The following is a 20,222-nucleotide window of genomic DNA, read 5'->3' as shown; positions in this document are numbered from 1 at the left end:
GGGAGGTAGCTAAAGAGATGGAGCTAATCAGACAAAGGCAGGTGGGTATATGCTGCAGAAGAAAACTTCTGATGGACCCAGTATTTGCACAGCTTCAGGAATTTTTGACGCACAGCATCTCATACCACACGTGATGCTCCTGCCAACCTGAGTCCAAATGACCAGGGTGGCCTTTGTAACCCCACACGGGACGCCCAGCAGATTCTAGACCAAGGGTGAAATTGCTGTCTGTAACTCATTTACTTACTATTATTATTACTTTAAAAAAGTCTATGCTGGGACTTCCCTGGTGGTCTATTGGCTAAGACCCCGTACTCCCAATGCAGGGAGCATGCGTTTGATCCCTGGTTGGGGAACTAGATCCCACAGGCCTCAACTAAGATTCAGCACAGCCAAATAAATAAATAAATGATTTTGTAAAAAGTCTATCCTGGCCCAATAACTTAGCTGTGTCCACTCAGCATGAACCAGGTTTAAAAGAACACAGAAGAGCCAGGGAGGCCAGTCATGGAAATGAGCAAAGATATGGAGATGCTCCGTGGAATTCTAGTCCTATTAGTTTTTCTTGAAGTATGGTTCCTGGATTTGCTGCCTCAAAATCTCTTGAGGTGTTGGTTAAAAAGGAAGCTAGTGAAGACCATTCTAGATGGAGAGAACCAGATTCTTGGTTTCACCATCTGTTATTCTCCCCAAGAGGGTCTTAGGCAGAATCATATTTCAGAACCTGGTTAGGTGCTCATGGAAAAACTGTGCCACCATGACATATTTTTGGAAAACACAGCAGACCGTATCAGCCCTCTCCTCCCCTTAGAGATTCACGATCTATGTCAGCATGTGTAAGGTTATCTGATTAAGTCCTGAGACATGGGCCTCTGGATATGTGCATAAGCCAGTGCTTCCCACACTAATTTGATCAGATTCCTGTTTGCATAAAGCACCTGTGAACGTCCCCCAGACTCACTCTGGAAGCAATCAGTGCCCTAAGAGAACCTTCATCATGAGTTACCAGTGGACCCTATGTCCCTGCGTTTCATTTTTTCCCCTTTGTCCTGCCATAAACCACCTCCACCACTGGGAGGAGGAGCCATGGTTCCCTCAATAGAGATAAATGCTCTTAAGCTCAAGACAGCAATCCACCCCCAACCCTTTTCTTCTTTTTGTGGTAACTAGTTGCTTCTTAGAATCATAACTGGCTTTGGTTTTGTGTTGAAAGACTGGGGATGCACGGTCCTTCTTTCCATCTTTGTCATTTACGTATAAATATCCTATCTTCAGAGGGTCTTGCTTTGAATCTTCAGACTAACTTACATCCAGCCTTGAGTTATTCTCTCCACCCTGTCGTCATCACACAAACCATATTTAGAAATACATGTGCAAAACTAAACTTTATCTGTTCAAAACTGGGATAGTGTCTCCTCCACTAGAAAACTCTTTAAAGCAGAATCATTGGTCTAATCTGTTCACTTCTGTATCCAAGACTCAGCATCAAGCCCGCAGACAGTATGCACTCAATATTTGCTTACTGCCTTGATAAATTACAGCATTCTAGTTTAACAATTCATGTAGAACATGTCAGGCCAAGTGATTAAGACCCATGGTGATTCTGTCTGCACAACAGAATTTCCTGAAAATTTTTAAAATGCCAAACTTAAAAAATGACACTTTTGAAAAATGCCAGTTTCCATCCTGGACCTCCCACAAGAGGAGAGGGGCAGCACCTGGGAATGGGGTGGCGATCCCTGGCTTAGCAGATGGAAAACTGTGAGTCCTGGTGAATTTTACTCCAGTCTCTTCTCCTGACTTGCTCTAGGTGTGGGGCCAATCTCTGCATTTTTGGTGCCTACATTTCACTGCTTAGTAAAGTGGGACTCTGGTCTGCAAATCCAAAATTACACTGGGAGATGTCTACTCAAGCATTTTGAAATCCTAAGATGAGAGGCCACTCTCAGAGTCCAATCATGGTTGCTGTTCCTGGCATTGTGGGTTTCTAGCACATGGGCTGTGAGCCCTAGGTTTCACCAAAATGATTTTTAATACAACTTCGCTAAGGGTTTTTTTTTTTTATTTTACTGAAGCTGCCCCTTTAACGGAACAAGGGCCGCTCATCTGTTACCACCCTTTCTTCCCAGACCTCTGGTTCCGTGGTGCAGAAGTTACACAAGCAGACCGTTAGACATGCATGCCGGCTGCTGGCTCTTTGGTGCTTTGTGCACTGACATCTCTCTGCACAAAGGCAGCCGGTACCCAGGGAGAATGGGAGTGCACCTCACAGACACAGACAGACACCCCAGGTCAGACCTCAGGGGCTCTCTGCCTGTGGGCAGCTCTGAGCAGTGCCAAGCTGGTCCCCTTAGGGCGATCAGCAGCACAGGAAGCAGAGGGCACGGCTAATGTACATGTCACCATGCGGCTTATGGCCGCAGCCTCACCCCACCTTCGCTGTACAAGCTGCAGAGCAACAGGAAACGACCATGGTATATATATATATAGCCACATTGTGTTTATCCAGAGGTGCTGTTTTGCACAGATTATTACGTGCTTTTTCACCGGGAGACGACTTGGCATTTGCATTTTCCTCGGGGTCTCCCAGGTGCTTGTAAAACTAATCAGTCCACCTGAGAAGGAAGAGGGACCTTTTGCCTCTTTGGTTTCTTCATTTTCAAGGTGAATAGACCCATGCATTTTCTTTCCCAAGGGATTTCCGGATCCATTCAGCCGAGGCTTGGAAAGGATGGGAACCAGGGGTAGAAAAACGCAGGATTTCCAGGAGTCTCTAAATACAGCCCATCTGGGAAAATCATTGATTCCGTAAATTGAAACTCACTAATTAGGCTTTACTTCCCCTCACTCCCCACTGCATCCTCCTGGCAAATAACTAAGCACACTCTCCACCCGCCCCACTTCGTGGTGTATTCATCACACAGGCTTGGTCTAGTCCCCCTGAACTCTATCAGAGGCAGAGTCAACAGGGCAGCAGTGGTGTCAAGACTCAGGGAGTCACCCCTGTCCTCACACGGGAGTGGCCAAAGGGAAGGAGAAAGGCCTCTCACCCTGGGTCTCTCCTCTGAGAAGAGCCCTTCTTCATCACTTTGGAAGTGGCTTCCTGGGAAGGCCAGCTTATTTATCAGCCTTCTAGTACATTCTAGGCTGTAGTCCATGGGGTTGCTAAGAGTCGGACACGACTGAGCGACTTCCTTTCCCTAGTACATTCTTGAATTGGGCCATGGCTTTAGTAGTAGTGGTCTGCCCTTTACCACACTCCTCTCTCCGCTGAATGAACACCGGATGAGTGTTAGGACAATGTATGTGTGTGTATGTGCATGCGCGTGCTTGTGCTCAGCCGCTAAGTGGTATCTGACTCTTTTGCCATCCCATGGGCTGTAGCCTGCCAGGCTCCTCTGTCCATGGGATTCTCCAGGCAAGAATACTGGAGTGGGTTGCCATTTCCTCCTCCAGGGATCTTCGAAACCCAGGGATCGAACCCGTGTCTCCTGCATTGGCAGGCGAATCCTTGATTGCTGAGCCACCAGGAAAACCCCATTAGGACAATGGAGCGACTGAAATACTGTTTCCACAAAGTGAGAACGGAAGTATTTTGGTCTAATGTGTGCACTGGCAGACCTTGGGCAAGTTAGGAGACATTTCTGAGACCTGGGTTTTCATCTGTAAGATGGGGATCATGAGGTGGTGAGGATTAGATGAACGAGGATGGGTGAAGTTTTCAGCACAGTTCCCACACAACCAAAGACATGCACGGCAGGCAGAATGGAGATGGTAAGAGTAAGAATCAAAAGAGGGACTTCTGAGCAGGAAGAATCCTGCGGAATACAGACCCTGATTCCAAGATCATCAAGGTTTCTATGACCCCTTATATCTAAAACTGACTTAGTTGGCTTGGCCAACACGAATGAACTCTGTGTTGGAAGATGAGAATAGCTTGGAGGTCAGTAGAGCAGAGGGTTCCTGAGCAGCGTGCCGCTCCATAAAGGGACCCCTGAACATCTTGATTCTGCCTGCTCTGAGAAGATGCTGAAGTTAAAGATGCATTTTGGGGGAAAAAAGTGGGAGGCATCCTTTGAGTGCAAGCATTCTGGAGAATGCTTACAAGTTGTTACAAGTTGTTTACAAGTTTACAAGTTGTCCTCACATCCCAGCCCTCCCAGCTAATTTTGGGGCATGCTCTCCAGCCAGTTCAGAAGAAACCAGCTTGAGAAGCAGAAGTGACTGCCTCTCGTTTCCATCCTTTAAAAACAGGCGGTAGGGATGTGTTTCTCTTTTGTATACTTTCTCTTTGGTACAAGGAGGCCAAGGGTGTAAAAGAGACCTTGCTTGGACCGCAGCCAGTGTTCCTGCTTAGCGGGCCCGCATCTCCCACGGGAAGCCCTGCATCCCTCCAACCTCACCCATTTCTCTTCCCACCTCTTTAATTGTCCCATGGCCCGAACCATTGTTCAGTCTCATTACTGAAAGTCGAGCACACGGTGGCAGGGCCCAAGGCCTGCGGCTGTGTGTGCCTGAGATTAAGACTTTTATCTGATCTTCGACAACTTGCAGAGGAAATCCTGTTCCAAAACCCGGAGCCCCGAGCGAAAGGTTGCCAGCAGTTCCTCCCTCCCACCTGCGAGATGAATCAGGACACCTGAAATGTGAACATGGGCTCATTGTTTATAAATATAATAAGCTCACTTCCTGTCACTCTATTAACCCCTCCCCCTCCCTCTTTTCTTCTAAACTCAGAGCCTAATAAGGCCTCTGGGCAGAGCCCGGTCAGGTACCCTTTGTGTCCCCATCCACACCAGGTCACAGGGCGAGGGGCCTGGGGGAAGGCAGGTGCTCGCTGCAGAAGCGCCACCGCGGCCCATCTCTAGTGCACTAGGCTTCCCCCAGGAGTCCAGCCAGCTCCTTATAGACCTAGACAGGCACCAGCAGCTCAGCGTCACCGTGGAGCCCAGCGTGGGTCACCTCGAGGAATGAGAGAGCCGCAGGCAGAAGGCGTGGCTCTGGTGGTTGGAACAGAGGTTTGGGGAGTCGTGGGTTTTCCCCTCAGCCCACTCCCCAGCTAGGGAGCTCACTGACTGTGGTTGGTTTTACATGGCATGCTGTATCCCTCAGCATGGTGTAGGTTGTACAGACCCACCTAATATCCAGGTGAAGTTGCCCACTGGGGTAAACAGGGAGTAGAAACAAGATATTAATATTTCTTGTAACTGAAGAAGGGAATCCAAAGATGGAATTTGCCAGGGGAGGTGCCCCAATTTTTTTCCTTTTCCCACCACTCCTGTCAGTTCCTTCATTGCAAATAGGAGCAGATCTATTCATCAGTTAGTCCAGCGGTTTGCCCAGCCCTGTGCTGGGTGCCTGTGGGGAACACACAAAGAAGAGAAGGCTTGCCCGAGGGAGTTCACACCCGCAGGGACCACAGGAATGAGGAAGAAATGGTTGAGGAAAATGTGTGCACATCAGCACAGGCCAGAAAGGGAGCGGGGTGTGCAGACCTGCCCCATCTGAGGGGCTCGCCCCCGTCCGACCCTCACGGCAGTCAGTGGGCACCCAGACCATCCCTAAGATCTCCTGCAGCTCCATAAGCCTGTGCTGGATGCTGCTGGATAATTCAGAGGAAGAAGGCAGATGGTGCAGCCACTTCCCAAAGGACGTGAAGCCTCATCTGCTCCAGGGGTGGCCACTCCACCTCGGAAGGACCGCAGCTCCCAGAACGAGGGTGGTAGAGCTGGAGGCTGCACCTGCTGGTCTTTCTTAAAGCAGAGCTGGAGAGAGCCCTCAGTTTGTTTTGTCCTGTTTCGGCTTGTGAGCAAAGTGAACTTGCTAGTCAGGATGGAAGTGGCCCAAGGGGAAGTGGGTCCTGGGAGGGAATCTTTACTTCTACCCAGGGGAGGATGGAGGAGACGGCAGGGATGCTCTCTTCCTTTAACGCTCACCCTCAACAAACAAACAAGAAGCAAAACCAGGCTGGCCCGGGGGACAGGCGTCCTTCCCCACGTCTGGACGGAGCCGCGGGAGGCAGCAGACGCTGGTCCAGGGTTACGAGGGGAGACCTCACGGCACATGCCTTTTCCCAGCCCCAGATTCAGGTTCAGTATCACTGGCAGCTTCCAGTTGGCCACTGTGGCAGTGTTTATACCAGGGAAACAGGTTACGTACATCAGAGAGCTGGTTGTTAAACAGTTAGAAAGGCTTCCAAGGTGGCTCGGGGTAAAGAATCTGCCTGCCAATGCAGGAGACGCAGGAGATGTGGGTTTGACCCCTGGGTCGGGAACACCCTTAGAGAAGGAAATGATAACCCACTCCAGTATTCTTGCCTGGGAAATCCCATGGACAGGGGAGCCTGGTGGGCTACAATCCATGGAGTTGCAGAGTCAAATGCGACTGAGCATGCGTGCAGGTGGGTGGGTGTGCCTACTTCTCAATCAGACGGGACTTGAACCCATGCCTCGAGGCCTCTGGCTGCAGCAGGCCAATGTTCGAAGCTGATGGGTCAGCCCTGTCCACGACCACTGCCGTGGACCCAGCACTCAAAGCTTGGCTGACTTCATCCCACTAAAAGGATGACACAGGCCTGACCTGCTGAGACCCGACGTCAAGAATCTGCAAGCCTGACACTCTAGGGACCTTAAACAGTTTTCGGTGGCTGCCTTGCTAAACTGTAAGCTATAAAATATATAGTACTGACCACTATCGATTTAGGAGCTGCTCTTGGCCAAGTACAGAACAAAGCACTTTGTGTAAGTTATTTCATCTCATTTCATTGTTGCCAATTTCCTCATTTTATAGTTCAGGAAGGTGAAGCTTGGGAGGTTCCCCAGCTTATCAGCAGCAGAGCTATGGTGTGAACCCAGATCTGTCTGATGCTAAAATGTGCTTCTTCCCAAGTCTACATCTTTGCCACTACACAGCACGCCTGTTATAAATCTTATTCTTCCTCCTTAAGAATACAACCAAATGGGACTTCCCTGGTGGTTCAGTGGTTCAGATTTCGCCTTCCAAATGCAGGGCGTGCAGGTTCATTCCCTGGTTGGGGAGCTAAGATACCACTTATGCATACGTACTTAGTCACTCAGCTGTATCCGACTTTTGCAATCCTATAGCCCGCTCAGGGATCGAACCCACATGTCCTGAGTCTCCTGCACCGATAGGTGGATTCTTCACCACTGAGCCACCTGGGAAACCAAGATCCCATATGACTTGTGGCCAAAAAACCAAAACGTAAAACACAAGCAATACTGTAACAGACGCAACAGACTTCAAGAATGGTCCACATCAAAAAAAATACATATATATATATACCCAAATGATATCAACTCTAAGTGGGACCACCAAGTGGTCCAACTCTAAGTGGCCAGCTCCCAGGGCCAGCAGGAGAGCACATTCACCCTTCCCAAAGGCCAGCCCCTCCCCCCACAGGACACACTTCCTCTTCCCCCTCCTCTGGCCCAGCCGTTGTCCCTCCCCTCCTTCAACCTCTACTCAGAACTTACTTCCTCCTTGAAGCTTTCTGTCATTAACCCCACCCAGTGCTGATCACTTCGCCAACTTGCCTCTCAAATACTGACACACTTACCCTAGATTCCTCTGCCTTGCTTTCACAACCGGAGTCCACTGGGCTCTTGTGCATTGAGCTGTGTCTTGTCCCCCCTTTTGTCTTTCCCCACAGGGTCTGGCAACGGGTGTGCTCCACGAGGGCCTCCTGGGGTGGCCTCCGTGCTCTCTGTCTGTAGGTCTATGAGTGGCCTGCCTGGCCATCCACAGATCTCCCAATGATCTGGCCGAATGACCTGAGCATCCTCTGTGTTCTGGTCAAAGGGGATAGTCATGTAGAGTTTGGGCAGGAGAAGTAGCCCAGGCCTGTCGAGGTCACTCAAGGAGCTCTCCTGTCCAGCCTGAAACTTCTGAGGACTTCTTTTTTCAAACCTGGGCCAGACCAGGACTCAGTTTCCTCCAAGAACGTCTGAGGATCTCCTGTCAGGTCCTTCCTACTTCTTACCTTGAGTGGCAGGCTGAAACTAGCAACGGAGTCAGAGTTTGAGGCTGGGTTAGGGGAGGTCCCAAAAGGTGTGAACACACTGGTGAGTGTGAGTGGGTGTTAGCTGGGGACAAGGGGACTCAGGATGCAGGTACAGGTGCTTCCCCAGCTCCCGAGTGGACCCAGGATAGAGGTCAGACCTTGGGTTTTCGGGAGGAAGACGCCAGTGATGTGGTGGTGACAGCGGGTGTGATTTGCATCTGGGAAGCCAGACTGTTTCAAACATCTCCTCCAAGGCAGACAGTCATTCCTGACAGGCTCCCAGCCTGCGTGGAGTCCACCCTCCTTCTCTCCTGCCTTGTCCCCCACACCCCCAGGCCCGGGCCATGCTGCAAGTCCTGCCTCAGTGCAGACCCAGTCGTGATCCCCATACCCTGGCGGCTAACACGTGAGCAGGCTCTCCTCCCGCACGGCCTGCCACTTTTAGACTGGCACACACGGTTTTCACAAGACGGGTTTTTGTGGTTTGGTTTTTTTTTTTTTTTTTTTCCTTCATAAGTTTGCAGCTGCTAGTTTTGAAACCACCAGCGCTGAGGCAACTCAGTCAGAAAGAGAGCAAGAAGAGAAAAAAAAAAGAAAAGGAGGGCAAACACATAAAGGGAGGACAAGCTATCTTTCTATAAACCGGGCACTGCAATAGCTAGGTCTGGGCTCAGGCTTGGCCTTGCTCTGCCAGCCCCCGCAGGCTTCTCTTCAGACAGTCCCCTGGAGGCATGCGCAGGATAGATTTGAGGAAGTGAGTCTGAATCCCCTGCCTCTGCCTGCCTGTGGTCACAGGTGAGTGTGAGGGGCCGAGATGTGGGTTATGATCTGAAGGGGACCGGCCAGCCCCCTGGTACTGCTTGAAGACACGAGAGGGTGTGGATATGGCATGATGTGCAAGCTGGGACTGGAAGGGGAAGGAGGAGGAGGAAGGCACAGGAAGACCCTGATTGAGTTTCCCAGGAGGGGATGCTATTCAGGCCTACCTAGGGGGTTACTTTGCATATGCAAACTGAAGGATTTAGCTGAACACAGACTCCAGATCAGAAGAGCCAGAAATAAAGGAACCCAGAAACAACTACTCACATTTAAGTCTTCCCATCCCCCCTCCCACATCCACCAGCAATTGTGGCAGCTAATTATAGTTTTTATCTAAACCAAACACCTCGAGTCACAGCCTGGAGTCATAGCCCTGGCTACTTGTACTGAGTGGCTTTGGGGAGTCCCCCATTTGCTGACAGTCCGACCTGAACCCCACAGTTCCTTCTGGGGTTAATAAATGCAGTTTTCCTGGAGGAAAGAGGGTGAGTCCTAGGGATAATTACCAAGGAAAGAAATGAGAAATGGTAGAATCTCTGAATCGGGCCTGAGTAGGGTTCTGGGGATCTCTGCCTCCATGAACCTCTGCTTCTTCCTCAACAATCTTGCATTAGTTGTTTGTGGTCTTTTCCTCACTGTCTCCATTGCTCCTCCCCAGATTTAGAGGGTCCCTGAGGGCTAGGAATACCCAGCACAGTGTATGCTTTGCTTGTAGTAGGTGCCCTATAAATGCATAGTTAATGGAATTGAATGAATATTGCTGATCCGACTCCCTTACAAAAACAAGTATTGATTTTTTTTGTTGGCCACGACATAAAATTCAAATTCTCTAGAATCTGATATGAAAGTGATAGCTTTGGGGGTCAAGCCCAAGCTCCTTTCCAGTTTCCCCGCCCGTTGCCCTGTAAATGTGGCACACTTAACTGACATCCTTCTCCCCTTCATGCTCCCTCATCCTGGAATGTGTGTGTGTGTGTGTGTGCGCGTGCTCAGTCATGTCTAACTCTTTGCGACCCCATAGACTGTAGCCCGCCAGGTTCGTCTATCCATGGGATTTCCCAGAAAGAATACTAGAACAGGTTGCCATTTCTTTCTCCACAGGGTTTTCCCAACCCAGGGATCGAACCAGTGTCCTGGAATATCCTGCCAAGTAAATCCGAAGTCACTTGAAAAAGCCAACTCCATCATGAGCTGCCCTCCACGAAGCCCTCCCCAGCTCTCCCAGCTATTTCCAGCAGAGTTGGTTGTTTCTTCAGTTGGTCTCTTGTGACATTTAGTACACAGTATTGTGAAAGAAAGCACTTGCTTTCCTTCAGAGTCTGCCCGTGTCCATCAGGACACTGTTAATCAAAGACAGGAACCACACCTTATACATCATTGCATTCACAATGCCGCACGGTGCTCAGTACGCCTCTGATGATGACTCTAATGAAAGAAAGGATGGGCTCCGTCCACCCCTTCCTTGGAAATCTCCAGCAGTCTTTCTGTTCCCATTCTCCTTCCTTCCTTCTCTTTCCCCCACCATGCCCGCTCCTGGTGCTCAGCACATAGATGGCACCAGGAACACAATTCTTTGATTTCCACCTCTGAAATATCTCTACCCTTGTGCAGAAGCTCCATAGAATCACTCACAGCCATTGCTACTCACCACTGCTCACAGGCCGCCAACGCTTGTAAAGATGTTGATTCTGGCCTTTTGTTTTCCAGTGATGTGGACAGTCATGAAGATGAACCTTTCTGGATCACAGCACACCTCCTCCAGGAAGCCCTCTTGCACTAGTTTGAACCCACAGGGACTTTCCTTTTCTTCTGTTTTCTTTTTGGCTTATCCACATACACTGTCTCATCCCCCACTCGTTCCTCTGTTCCCTTTCATAGTTCCACTGTTACTTTGAACTTGTATGCAGTTGTCAGCAGATATTTTTTTATCCTGGTTCTTCAGAGACTTCCACCACCATGGTTCACAATACCTAATACACGATCAAAATACAAAATAATGCTCCTGTATTGACTTTGTGCATTGACATTCACATTCCCTGGACTATGGGTTTTCCCAAGGGAACTTCACCTGGTCCAACTAGCCGCTGGTCAGGAAGCAGTAACCAGCAATATCTCAATGACTGTAAGTTCTGTGATGGAATAAATCTTCAATAACTGACTACCTGTTACAAAGAGCCGACTCTTTTCTTTTGGAAAAGATCCTGATGCTGGGAAAGATTGGGGGCAGGAGGAGAAGAGGGCGACAGAGGATGAGATGGTTGGATGGCATCACTGACTCAATGAACATGAGTTTGAGCAGACTCTTGAGAGATGGTGAGGGACAGAGAAGCCTGTAGCGCTGCCATCCATGGGGTCACAAAGAGTCAGACATGACTTAGCGACTGAAGAAGGAACAACAACTCACATAGTTGGACTTTCATATGTAAAGCCACACTACTTAGTCCCTTGGTTCAAATATTGATAAAACTGTGAAATCTTTCCCAGCAGAGAAAGCGCTTCTCCCAGAAGCTTCATCAGGTACAGCTCTGCAAGGTGTGCTGGAGTCTAGGGGCCACAGAGAAGAGATAGAATGTCCCAAATGAGGGCCACCTGTAGCCAGGTGGATCATGGGGCTTTCTGGAATCTACACTCAACCAAACTGGTGTCACTAGACTGTTATGCTCCGTGTCTGAACATCCCCATCCTGCGCTCCCTTCTCTGGGTTGGGCTTCTCTGAGAAGCATCCTCGACGTCATCTCCTGTCCTGCCCTCCCTTATGCCCTGTTAAAACTTGCCAGATTTGCCATATTCACAGGACCTTGCTAAGGTTAGCTCAGACAGTCATGTCAATAAGTAAGTTGCATTTTGACACAAGCTTCCCAGGGCTCAAAGGAATCAGCTCATGGTGATCATTTCAGGCAGATGGGATGCTGGGGCTGGATCTTTCAGAGCATCCCAGCTAAGCTACTTGGGATACCCGCTTCTAACGCCAGCTGTGGACAGGGGAAAGGTCCCCCCACCCCTGCTCCCTCCAAGATGATCAGGGAGTCTCCGACCTGAAGGCCACTTGGCAGGAGTTCAGTTTGGGAGGGTTGGAAAGGAGCCCCCCCCACCCCCACCCCCAATAAATACCTAGTCTGAGTCATCTGATTTGGAACTCAGGGTTTGGAAAGTCACCCGAACGCCTCATTCCCAAATCTGACCTTCTAGAGAGTCTGGAGCTGGCAAGTTTCAGATTCATTTGCGTCAACATGTTGTTTGGTTAATGCAGCTGAGCATCTAAGCCCATTTTCTTAGAAACAGGAAATCCCAGTGTGCCAAGAGTAAACAGATCCCAGCCCCCAAAGTTCGAGTTCATTTAGGAACTCTCTGACCACAAGGGTCTGTGGGGCTGTGTGCTCGAGCCAGGCTCCTTTCCTGCCCGTAACTGATCTTACCCAAAGCAATAGTCTCTCTACAGCTCAGCGGCTGGAAGAGCTGTGTGCTCAGCAGAGGCTGGGGCTGGACTAAGGGCAGGATTCCACTGTCAAACCTAAGACAGGAGTATCAAGGGTCTTACTTGGGAGGTATCTCCCCCGAGACTCCCACCATCGACTCTTCGATTCTAGTCACTTCCCTTTATATTTTTTGTGTCTTCCATGAGAGCAGGGGTGTTAGCTGTTTTATCCTCCATCCCATCATTAGCCCTGCAGTGCGCTGCATGCCTGCTAAGTCACCTCAGTTGTGTCCGACTCTTTGTGACCCCGTGGATTGTAGCCCACCAGGCTCTTCTGTCCATGGGATTCTCCAGGCAAGAATACTAGAGTGGGCAGCCATGCCCTCCTCCAGGGAATCTTCCCGACCCAGGGATGGAACCTGTGTCCCTTATGTCTCCTGCATTGGCAGGCATGTTCTTTACCACTAGCGCCACCTGGGAAGTCCAATCCTGCAACAGGAGGCACTAAATACCTATTAATGGAATGAATGAATGGTTGACAAAGCGGACCATGCGAGTTCAGGCTTTGATGAAGGGTTTGGCTGACTCAACTCTGCAAGGTATCATGCCGGGATAAACGCACAGCTGCTGGTCCTCCCAGAAAATTCTCCCTCAGAGACTTGCCAGCACTCAGTTGGGAAAGACAGATTCTCTCGAAGCTACCAGGAGGTTCCAGCTTCTCAAGGCTGGCCAAGTGAGCTCTGGTTCATGGGGGCTGGAGGAGAAGAAGGTCATCAGCTGGGTGGAGGGGGACAGGCAGGGGGTGGCCAGAGGGGCTCCCACTGCAGAGAGGTTGGGCTCCCTCACCAGACAAAGAGCCCTCAGAAGTCTACCTCCCCCACCTCCAGCACACACGGGGTGGGCAGGGAGGCTTGGCCTCTTTCTGACAAGCAGACCGGCTGACCCTGCTGCTGGGAGGGCAGAGGTGTGGCAGACAGCCGCCGCCCCAGACGCCAAGTCGCTGAGCAGCCACGGCCGGGCCTGACGACGGAAGAGGCAGCTCTTCTGTTATTAGTGGCTGCTTTCCACGTCTGTGCAAGTCAAACAGCCTATGCAAAAACGAAGCCTTGTGGTAGCAGCAGACTCAGAGATGTAGGTGTCCTGGTGCCATCAGACTGGGCCCTGGACTGGCCTGCAAGTCCTCAATCCCGCCTCCCTCTGGGTGACCCAAAGGGGTGAACCCAGGCCCCTGTGCCTCCCGATTTCCGACTGAAGGGGGATCCTGTAGCTGCTTCAACATCCCTTTTTCAGCACTTCATGTGAGATCATTTCTAAAGCCCATAAAGGATATTTTATTAAAATAGAAAAGAAAGAATTCTAGCCCTGTTGGGCTTCCCTAGTGGCTCAGACGGTAAAGAATCTGCCTGCAATGCCAGAGACCTAGATTCGATCCCTGAGTCAGGAAGATACCCTGGAGGAGGAAATGGTTACCAACTCCAATATTCTTGCCTGGAGAATCCCATGGACAGAGAGGAGGCTGACAAGGTACAGTCCATAGGGTCACAAAGAGTTGGACATGACTGAGCCACTAACACTTTTCTAGCCCTGTTATAAAACACCACCCCAGCTTCAGAAGTTGAAGAGTAGCAAGATGACACATACTGTCCAAAAACGCGGCACTTAACATTCATGGAGGGTTTATCTGGCAGTCCATAAGACACAGTGACCTACCACAACGCCTGATGATACAGGGAAACAGCCATAATTAAATACAAAGAGAATAAAAGGAGATTGCAAAACAATACGATTCTGGTTATACAAAAACCAGACGTGGATGTATATATATCTGCATTAAAAAGATTGGAAGGAAATACACCCGAATATTAATAGGTTGTTTTCTGGGTTGCTATACTGCAGGCGCTTTGGCATTTTCCCAGGTTTTTCCATATTTTCTAAATTTTATGCGAAGATAATGTAGTACTTTGGAAATTGCTATTAAAAAATACTTAAAAATAAGCAATAGATTTAATGAGTAAAAGAAAAATGTAAGCCAAAAAACAGAGAAGCAAAGAAGTCACAGTCTATGCAGTGTAGGCTTGCCCAGGGAATGGATTAGCAGCATAGGGTGGGTTAATGCACCTCTCATTCTGGTCCCTGCCTCTTTGTGTCTCTCCTCTCATTTCACACCCCCACCCACCTCTGCTCCTTCCAGTCAATGCCTGGGCAGGGCTCTGCTCACACCTTGCTTTCCTACTGCACCCGCCAGCCTGGCATTCCTGCTAGCTTATTGCAGGAGAGCAAGAGACCCTAGAAGCAAAAGAGGATGTGATGAACATAACTCAGCTCCCAAAGTGCAAGGTAAGTCTCGCTTCTTGTTCTACACCACCAGAGATTTCTCCAGCCTCACAGAGTCTCATCCTTTCTGCATGCAGAGCCCTCGGTGCCTGTGTGTGAGGTGCCACTGGACAGTGAATCAGGGAGATTTCACTGACTTCTACATGCAGCTGCTGTCAGAAACTGGCTGCCCTAGATCCCCAGGGGAACATATTCAAGGTAAACATTAATAATACATAAACATACATGCACACACACCTCTATTTGGTATGTGTGGGTGCAGAGATAAGTATGCACCATACAGACATATATGCACACATCATACACAAGTACATGGGCAAAGAGGGGAGAGTTTGAGAGCGCGCACACACACAGAGAATTCTGTCCTCACAACATTATGAAATGGTATATTTTCTTCATCCAACTGATGAAGAAACTTAGCATCCAAGAGGTTAAGTCACGGCCGGAAGTGGCAGGGCTACAATTTGAACACCGATCTCCCCAACCTGGACCCTTCGGCAGAGGGCCCTTCCCCCTCCTCTATGGAAGTCCTGGCAGGCTCTTGTGGTGTTAGTGAGCCCAAAAGCTCCATAATAACCGGGTTGGACTTGGCCTCCAGAATAACCATGACAAAATTTGTGGAAATGTTCACAACAGCTCTTCACTTCCAGGTTCTGAGATCAGAAACGGAAGTTTCAAAATACCGAAAGTTCGTTTATGTTGAACATACTGCTTGGGCGAAAAGCAGGAAGTCCAAGAAAGCCTGATCTCATGAGATTTTTCAGCCCAATTTGGATCCACATCTGCACTTCTGGATTTTCCACTGAGTCCAACCTCAGCTGCTCTGCAGCTTCTCCCATTTCACTGACTCTCCACCTACGGGGGTACAGATAAATAACACAGTCTGTAGCCACTAACTAAGATTTATCCAGCAATCGGCCGGCGGCGAGGTGGTCAGCTGGGCCGGGCAGCAGACAACAATTGAAATTTGAAAAATCTGCACAATTCTTTCTGTAAAGGTTTCTTAAAAACCAAACCAAAATAAACAAAAGCTCTAAACAATAAGTCATCCAAATAATGGCCTCTGTGCTTGTTTCCAGGTGCAGGAAACAAGTGGAAAGGAATCTTGCCACCTACTCCTTCCCGCAGACCTGGCCTCCCCATGGGTCAGACCCTGGCCGGGCTGGGAGAGGATGGGAAGGAAGCGGACCAACAGCGGGCCTGGGTCGCCAGCTTTGGGGGAGCCTCAGAAGATGGGGGGAGAATCATTACTGTATCCCATTTAGTTGATGGTGGGAACTGGGATTAGAATCCGGTGGATGGCTTCTGGCTGCCTCTCTTTCTAGCTGTGTTAGCTGCCCTGGCCACCTCTCTGCATTCAGATGAGTTCACAGCATCACAGAGTTTCTAACTGACTGGGTATAAAGTGAACGTTAGCTGTTACAGTGTTTACAGAAGGGTGGTTACTACAGCTGATGCTATTTTTAATTGGAGTCCCCTTCCATTCCTGAGTTCCCTGGGCAAGTCAGTATCTATGAGGCTTCCCTGCCAGAGGATTTAGAGGGTCCCAGGGACACTCCACTCCCACCATCCCAGCACCACCTTAGATGCCCCCACATCAACATCTGGAAGATTTCTGCAAAGCAAGAATCTGCAGCGCCCTGTGGTCTGGCTCCTCTACTCACAGACTGGAGCACGTTCTCTTGCAGGGCAGCTTTGAATCAGCCACACCCAACTGAAACAGTCCAGGAGAAGGGCAGACCGCACCTTGCAGACCCCTCCTTCACCCTCTTTTCACTCTGAGGAGCTCAGGCACACGTGGGTTCCTGCCTCGCCTTGTGAATCTGTGCACACTGTGCAAAGGAAGTGTAGCCGCTGTGTGGCCTTGAGTGAATCACTGAACACCTCTGGGCCTCAGTCTCCCCCTCATAAAAGCTAAAGACAACATCTGACTCGTGGGTGGGTGTGGGCCCAATAGGGACGTTTCTATAAAGCGCCAGGGCACACGTGGGCGCAGGCACTTCCGGCCTGCCCTGTGGTCCAAACCTGCCCTTTGGGGGGTAAACCCTGGGGGCCTAAATGTCTTAGAAGCAGGCCCTCTGAGCTCCAGAAGAACGGCCAGAATCTAGAAGCACAAGTCCTCAAATCTGCAGTGCAATTTTCAGGGGAGGGCAGCGGAATTTCTTACACTTAACAGTCATTAAATAAATGCCACCTTAGAGCAGAACCTTAAATGAGACGGCTCTTCCATTCGAGACGGCCTTCTGGGCATCGCTTCATGCTGACACAGGTCCTGCTCTGTTTCCTTGGCCATCCTGCAGGTGCACATGCTTTACTGGGTACCCTGGCTGGGGTGCACTTGGAGCAAGCCCCCCCCCCCATTGCTGTAAGCTGCAGCGGGAGGACACGGGGCCTTTCATGTGGCAGGGGCGGGCGTTTGTGCCCCGGAAGCCAAGCTGGTGGGCAGAGGCCACGGCCGCCGCCGCTTCCTCCCCACCTTGGAAAATTACACAGAGTGCCGCTCTGCCCACTGGCTGCCAGGAGATGCCCTGCTGGGTTCTGAAACGATCCCACCTCCTTAGATTGAAAAACAATAATGTGCCCGCAGTGGCCAGCTTGCCCTTTCCTCCCCCTCCTCCTCCCTGCCCTGGAAAAAGTACAGGATCTGTAAACAAGTCATTAGATTCGAGATCCTGCCCAATTTAGACCTTTGTCTCAGTTTTCTCCAGAGTAAACTCGTGGTCACACCCACCCAAACCAAGCAAAGCCCAAAAGGAATGCAGAGTCCTGCGGCCAGGCTAACCACAGCTGACCCCACCATGCCCAGGGCTCGGCGCGCTCCCGGGGCTGGGAGGGGACTGAGGGAAGGCCCAGCGCTGGCCTCCATCAGGGCCAACGGCTAAAAGCTCCGTCTCTGGGTTCAATTCCCCAAAGCAGTTTTCATTTTGCAAATGCCTCCCCAAACTATCAGAAAACCAAAAGTCCACCTCCTTTGAAGTCTGGCGAGAACCCCCCCTCCACCCCCACCCCAGATCAGCTTCTCTTTATTCCTGTACTTCCCGTACAGGCAGGCTTCTAGAAAACAGAGGTTGGAGAAAATGAAAGTCAATGCCAAATACTAACCAGACAGAAGAATAACTGCTTTTCCCCACAGCCCCCCACCCCCAGCTCTGGCATTACGGGCTGGGGGACTGGGCCCCTCTCCTGCCGCCGTAGATCTGTTTATTCTGCACTCCATAAAGGGAAACCAGGCCCTTCGCTGACATTTTGGCTTGGAGGGGGTGGGGAGAGAAGGAGGTCCAGAATTTAAACTCAAAACCAGATCAGCTTCGCTAAATCTCCTAGTGCTTTTTTCTGTGATTCCTCAATGGGCCACATTGTACGATTTGGGCTTTTAACTCTCCCAGCCTGTGCGCCCCCATCACTAACAGTCTGGCTCTGAGCTGCGACGAACGCCATAAACTGCAATGACCTCTTTTTGACTTCCAACCCCGCCGGTGCTCCCCAGATGAAATTAGGGAGCAGCAGGCACGCGAGGGGCTGGGCTGCTCCCCATTCCCACCACACTCCTGGCTTTTCTCTGCCTCTTCTGTCCCTGCGGCAGAGAAATCTGTGTCTATGCCCCAAACCTGGCTCTCCCGAGTGGACCGGGGCTTCCTTTAAACAATGAAGCAGGGAATTTCCTTTGTCCTGGAAATGTTCCGCTTGTCATCCATGTTATCCTTATCAGCAGACCACAGTGCACCGAGCAGAGGCCCTTCCATGCTTGGGACCCAGGGGGTATCATTGCAAAATGTTTTCTTCGCTTTTTCCTCTGCCTCGAATTCAAAGCCTGACCTTTATGGGCGGAATTCAATCAGGTCATCGCTCAGATTCCCCAGTGGGGAAATAAAAGTAGCACAGGCAAATCCTATTGTTTCCATTTCAAGAAGGTTAGAAATGCGTTCTCCTCCGTAGCATCCAACGAAACGGGACGGGGTGGGGGATAGAGGAGGTAATAAAAAGACCCTCAGAAACAGTTTAAGATCGTGGGAACAAAATGTAGACTAGAATCCCCCGCTCTCTATTTATACAGTCTGTTCTTCAGTACTGCTTTTGCTAGTTTTCAGGCAGTTCGTTTGTACTTGAACAAGTTCGGGAAATATTTTTCCCCTTAAACAACAGAAGAGCGTACAGGCGTACCTTGCTTATTGGGCTTCGTAGATGTCGCATTTTTGACACATTGAAAGTTTGTGGCCACCCTATGTCAAGCACGTCTCTTAGTGCCATTTTTCCAATAGCGTTTTGTGTCTCTGTGTCACAGTGGCAATTTTCACAATATTTCAAACTGTTTCATCATTATCATATTTGTCATTGGGATCTGTGATCAGTGATCTTTGATGTTGCTTCTACAACTTGCTGAAGGCTCAGATCCTGGTTAGCATTTTTTAGCAATAAAATGTTTTTTAATGAAGGGTTTCAGACGCAATACAGTTGCACGCTTAATAGACTAAAGTATAAATGCAACTTTTCCTAAGAAAAGTTGAAAAATCTTGTGACGTGCTTTACGCTGATGCTGGCTTTACTGCAGTGCCTGGAACTGAACCACTATCACCTCGGAAGTCTGCTCCAATACTTAGGAAGAGGGGTGGAGGCGTGTGGGAACGCCAGAGGCCAAAGGAATTGCAAAAATCAACTGCTAATGTTAACACTCTTGTATTCTGGGGCAGAAATAATTAATTGTATATGTTTAGTCACTTAGCAACCCTGAGCCCTTATTCTGAAAAGTTCAAAATATTTCACATATGTAGGGAGTAAAGTCTCTGAAATCAGACAGACCCTATGAGTTGCATGCACTTTGACAAGAAACTTGGGTTTTCTGCACTTGGTTCCTCTCAGGTAAAGTCTAATGACAGATGTAACCCATGGGCTGTGCTAGAAATGAAGTGCCAACGTGCATTGAAGGGCTCAGGACAGTGCCTGGCTCATCTGTAACTACTCAATTAATATTATTATTATTATTGTCATCATCATCTTTTTTTAGTTGCAGCATGCGAACTCTCAGTTGCGAATGCAGGATCTAGTTCCCTGACCAGGGATCGAACCTGGGTCCCCTGCACTGGGAGTGCTGAGTCTTGGCCACTGGACCACCAGGGAAGACCCCACCATCATTTCTGACATTACTGAAAGCTCCTGGAAAGTTGTTTTAAAGTAAATAAATAGGTAGAGGACACAGCCACTCCAGAAAAGACCTTAAAAGCCAATCCCAGTCTTAACCTCTGTAAAGTTTTAGACCAGATGGCTTTCTCTGAAATTCTAGCAAACACTCGATATAGAAAGCATGCGTCTTCAGCAGGGGTTTTTATTTTCTTCTTTTTGTTTTTGATCTTACAAAATGCACTTACGGCCATTTTTATTACAACATCACTTCGAGGTAAAATTATCATTGGCAGAATCTCTTTGCTCTGAAGTTGAGGAAACCAAAGCATGAGGAGGTCCAGGACCTGCTGAAGGGCTGAGGGCAGCTCACACTGAAGCCAGTGAGCATGACTTCCAGAGCCCTGTGTGCCCAAGAGCAGCCTTACTCTGCCAGTGAGGAGGTCTGCCAGGCTGAGAACAAGTCCAATCCATATGCTGTGGAAATCATCAAAGATGGAAAGAAGCCTTAGAGAATCT

General features: G+C 49.5%; 1 protein-coding gene across 4 annotated transcripts in view; it reads right to left on the bottom strand.

Moving 5' to 3' along the window:
- Positions 1–20,222, bottom strand: part of FLI1 (Fli-1 proto-oncogene, ETS transcription factor) — a 131,879-nt gene that overhangs the window by 88,624 nt on the left and 23,033 nt on the right. Inside the window, exon 1 of one of the 4 annotated variants that reach the window (XM_070782498.1) lies at positions 10,488–10,622. The exons of 2 other annotated variants lie outside the window; for them this stretch is intronic. Coding sequence is in view for 1 of the 2 variants with exons in the window: in XM_070782495.1 (XP_070638596.1) it covers positions 7,577–7,630 (54 nt within the window). In the remaining variant the exon portion in view is untranslated. Of the gene's footprint in view, positions 1–7,576; positions 10,461–10,487; positions 10,623–20,222 lie in introns of those variants that run through there. One more of the 4 variants, XM_070782495.1, reaches the window with a different exon arrangement.

Source organism: Bos indicus, chromosome 29 (assembly GCF_029378745.1).
Source record: "Bos indicus isolate NIAB-ARS_2022 breed Sahiwal x Tharparkar chromosome 29, NIAB-ARS_B.indTharparkar_mat_pri_1.0, whole genome shotgun sequence".
In the NCBI taxonomy this organism is placed as follows: Eukaryota; Metazoa; Chordata; class Mammalia; order Artiodactyla; family Bovidae; genus Bos; species Bos indicus.
The sequence above is the reverse complement of the archived record's forward strand: the minus strand, read 5'-3'. Positions and strand labels throughout refer to the sequence as shown.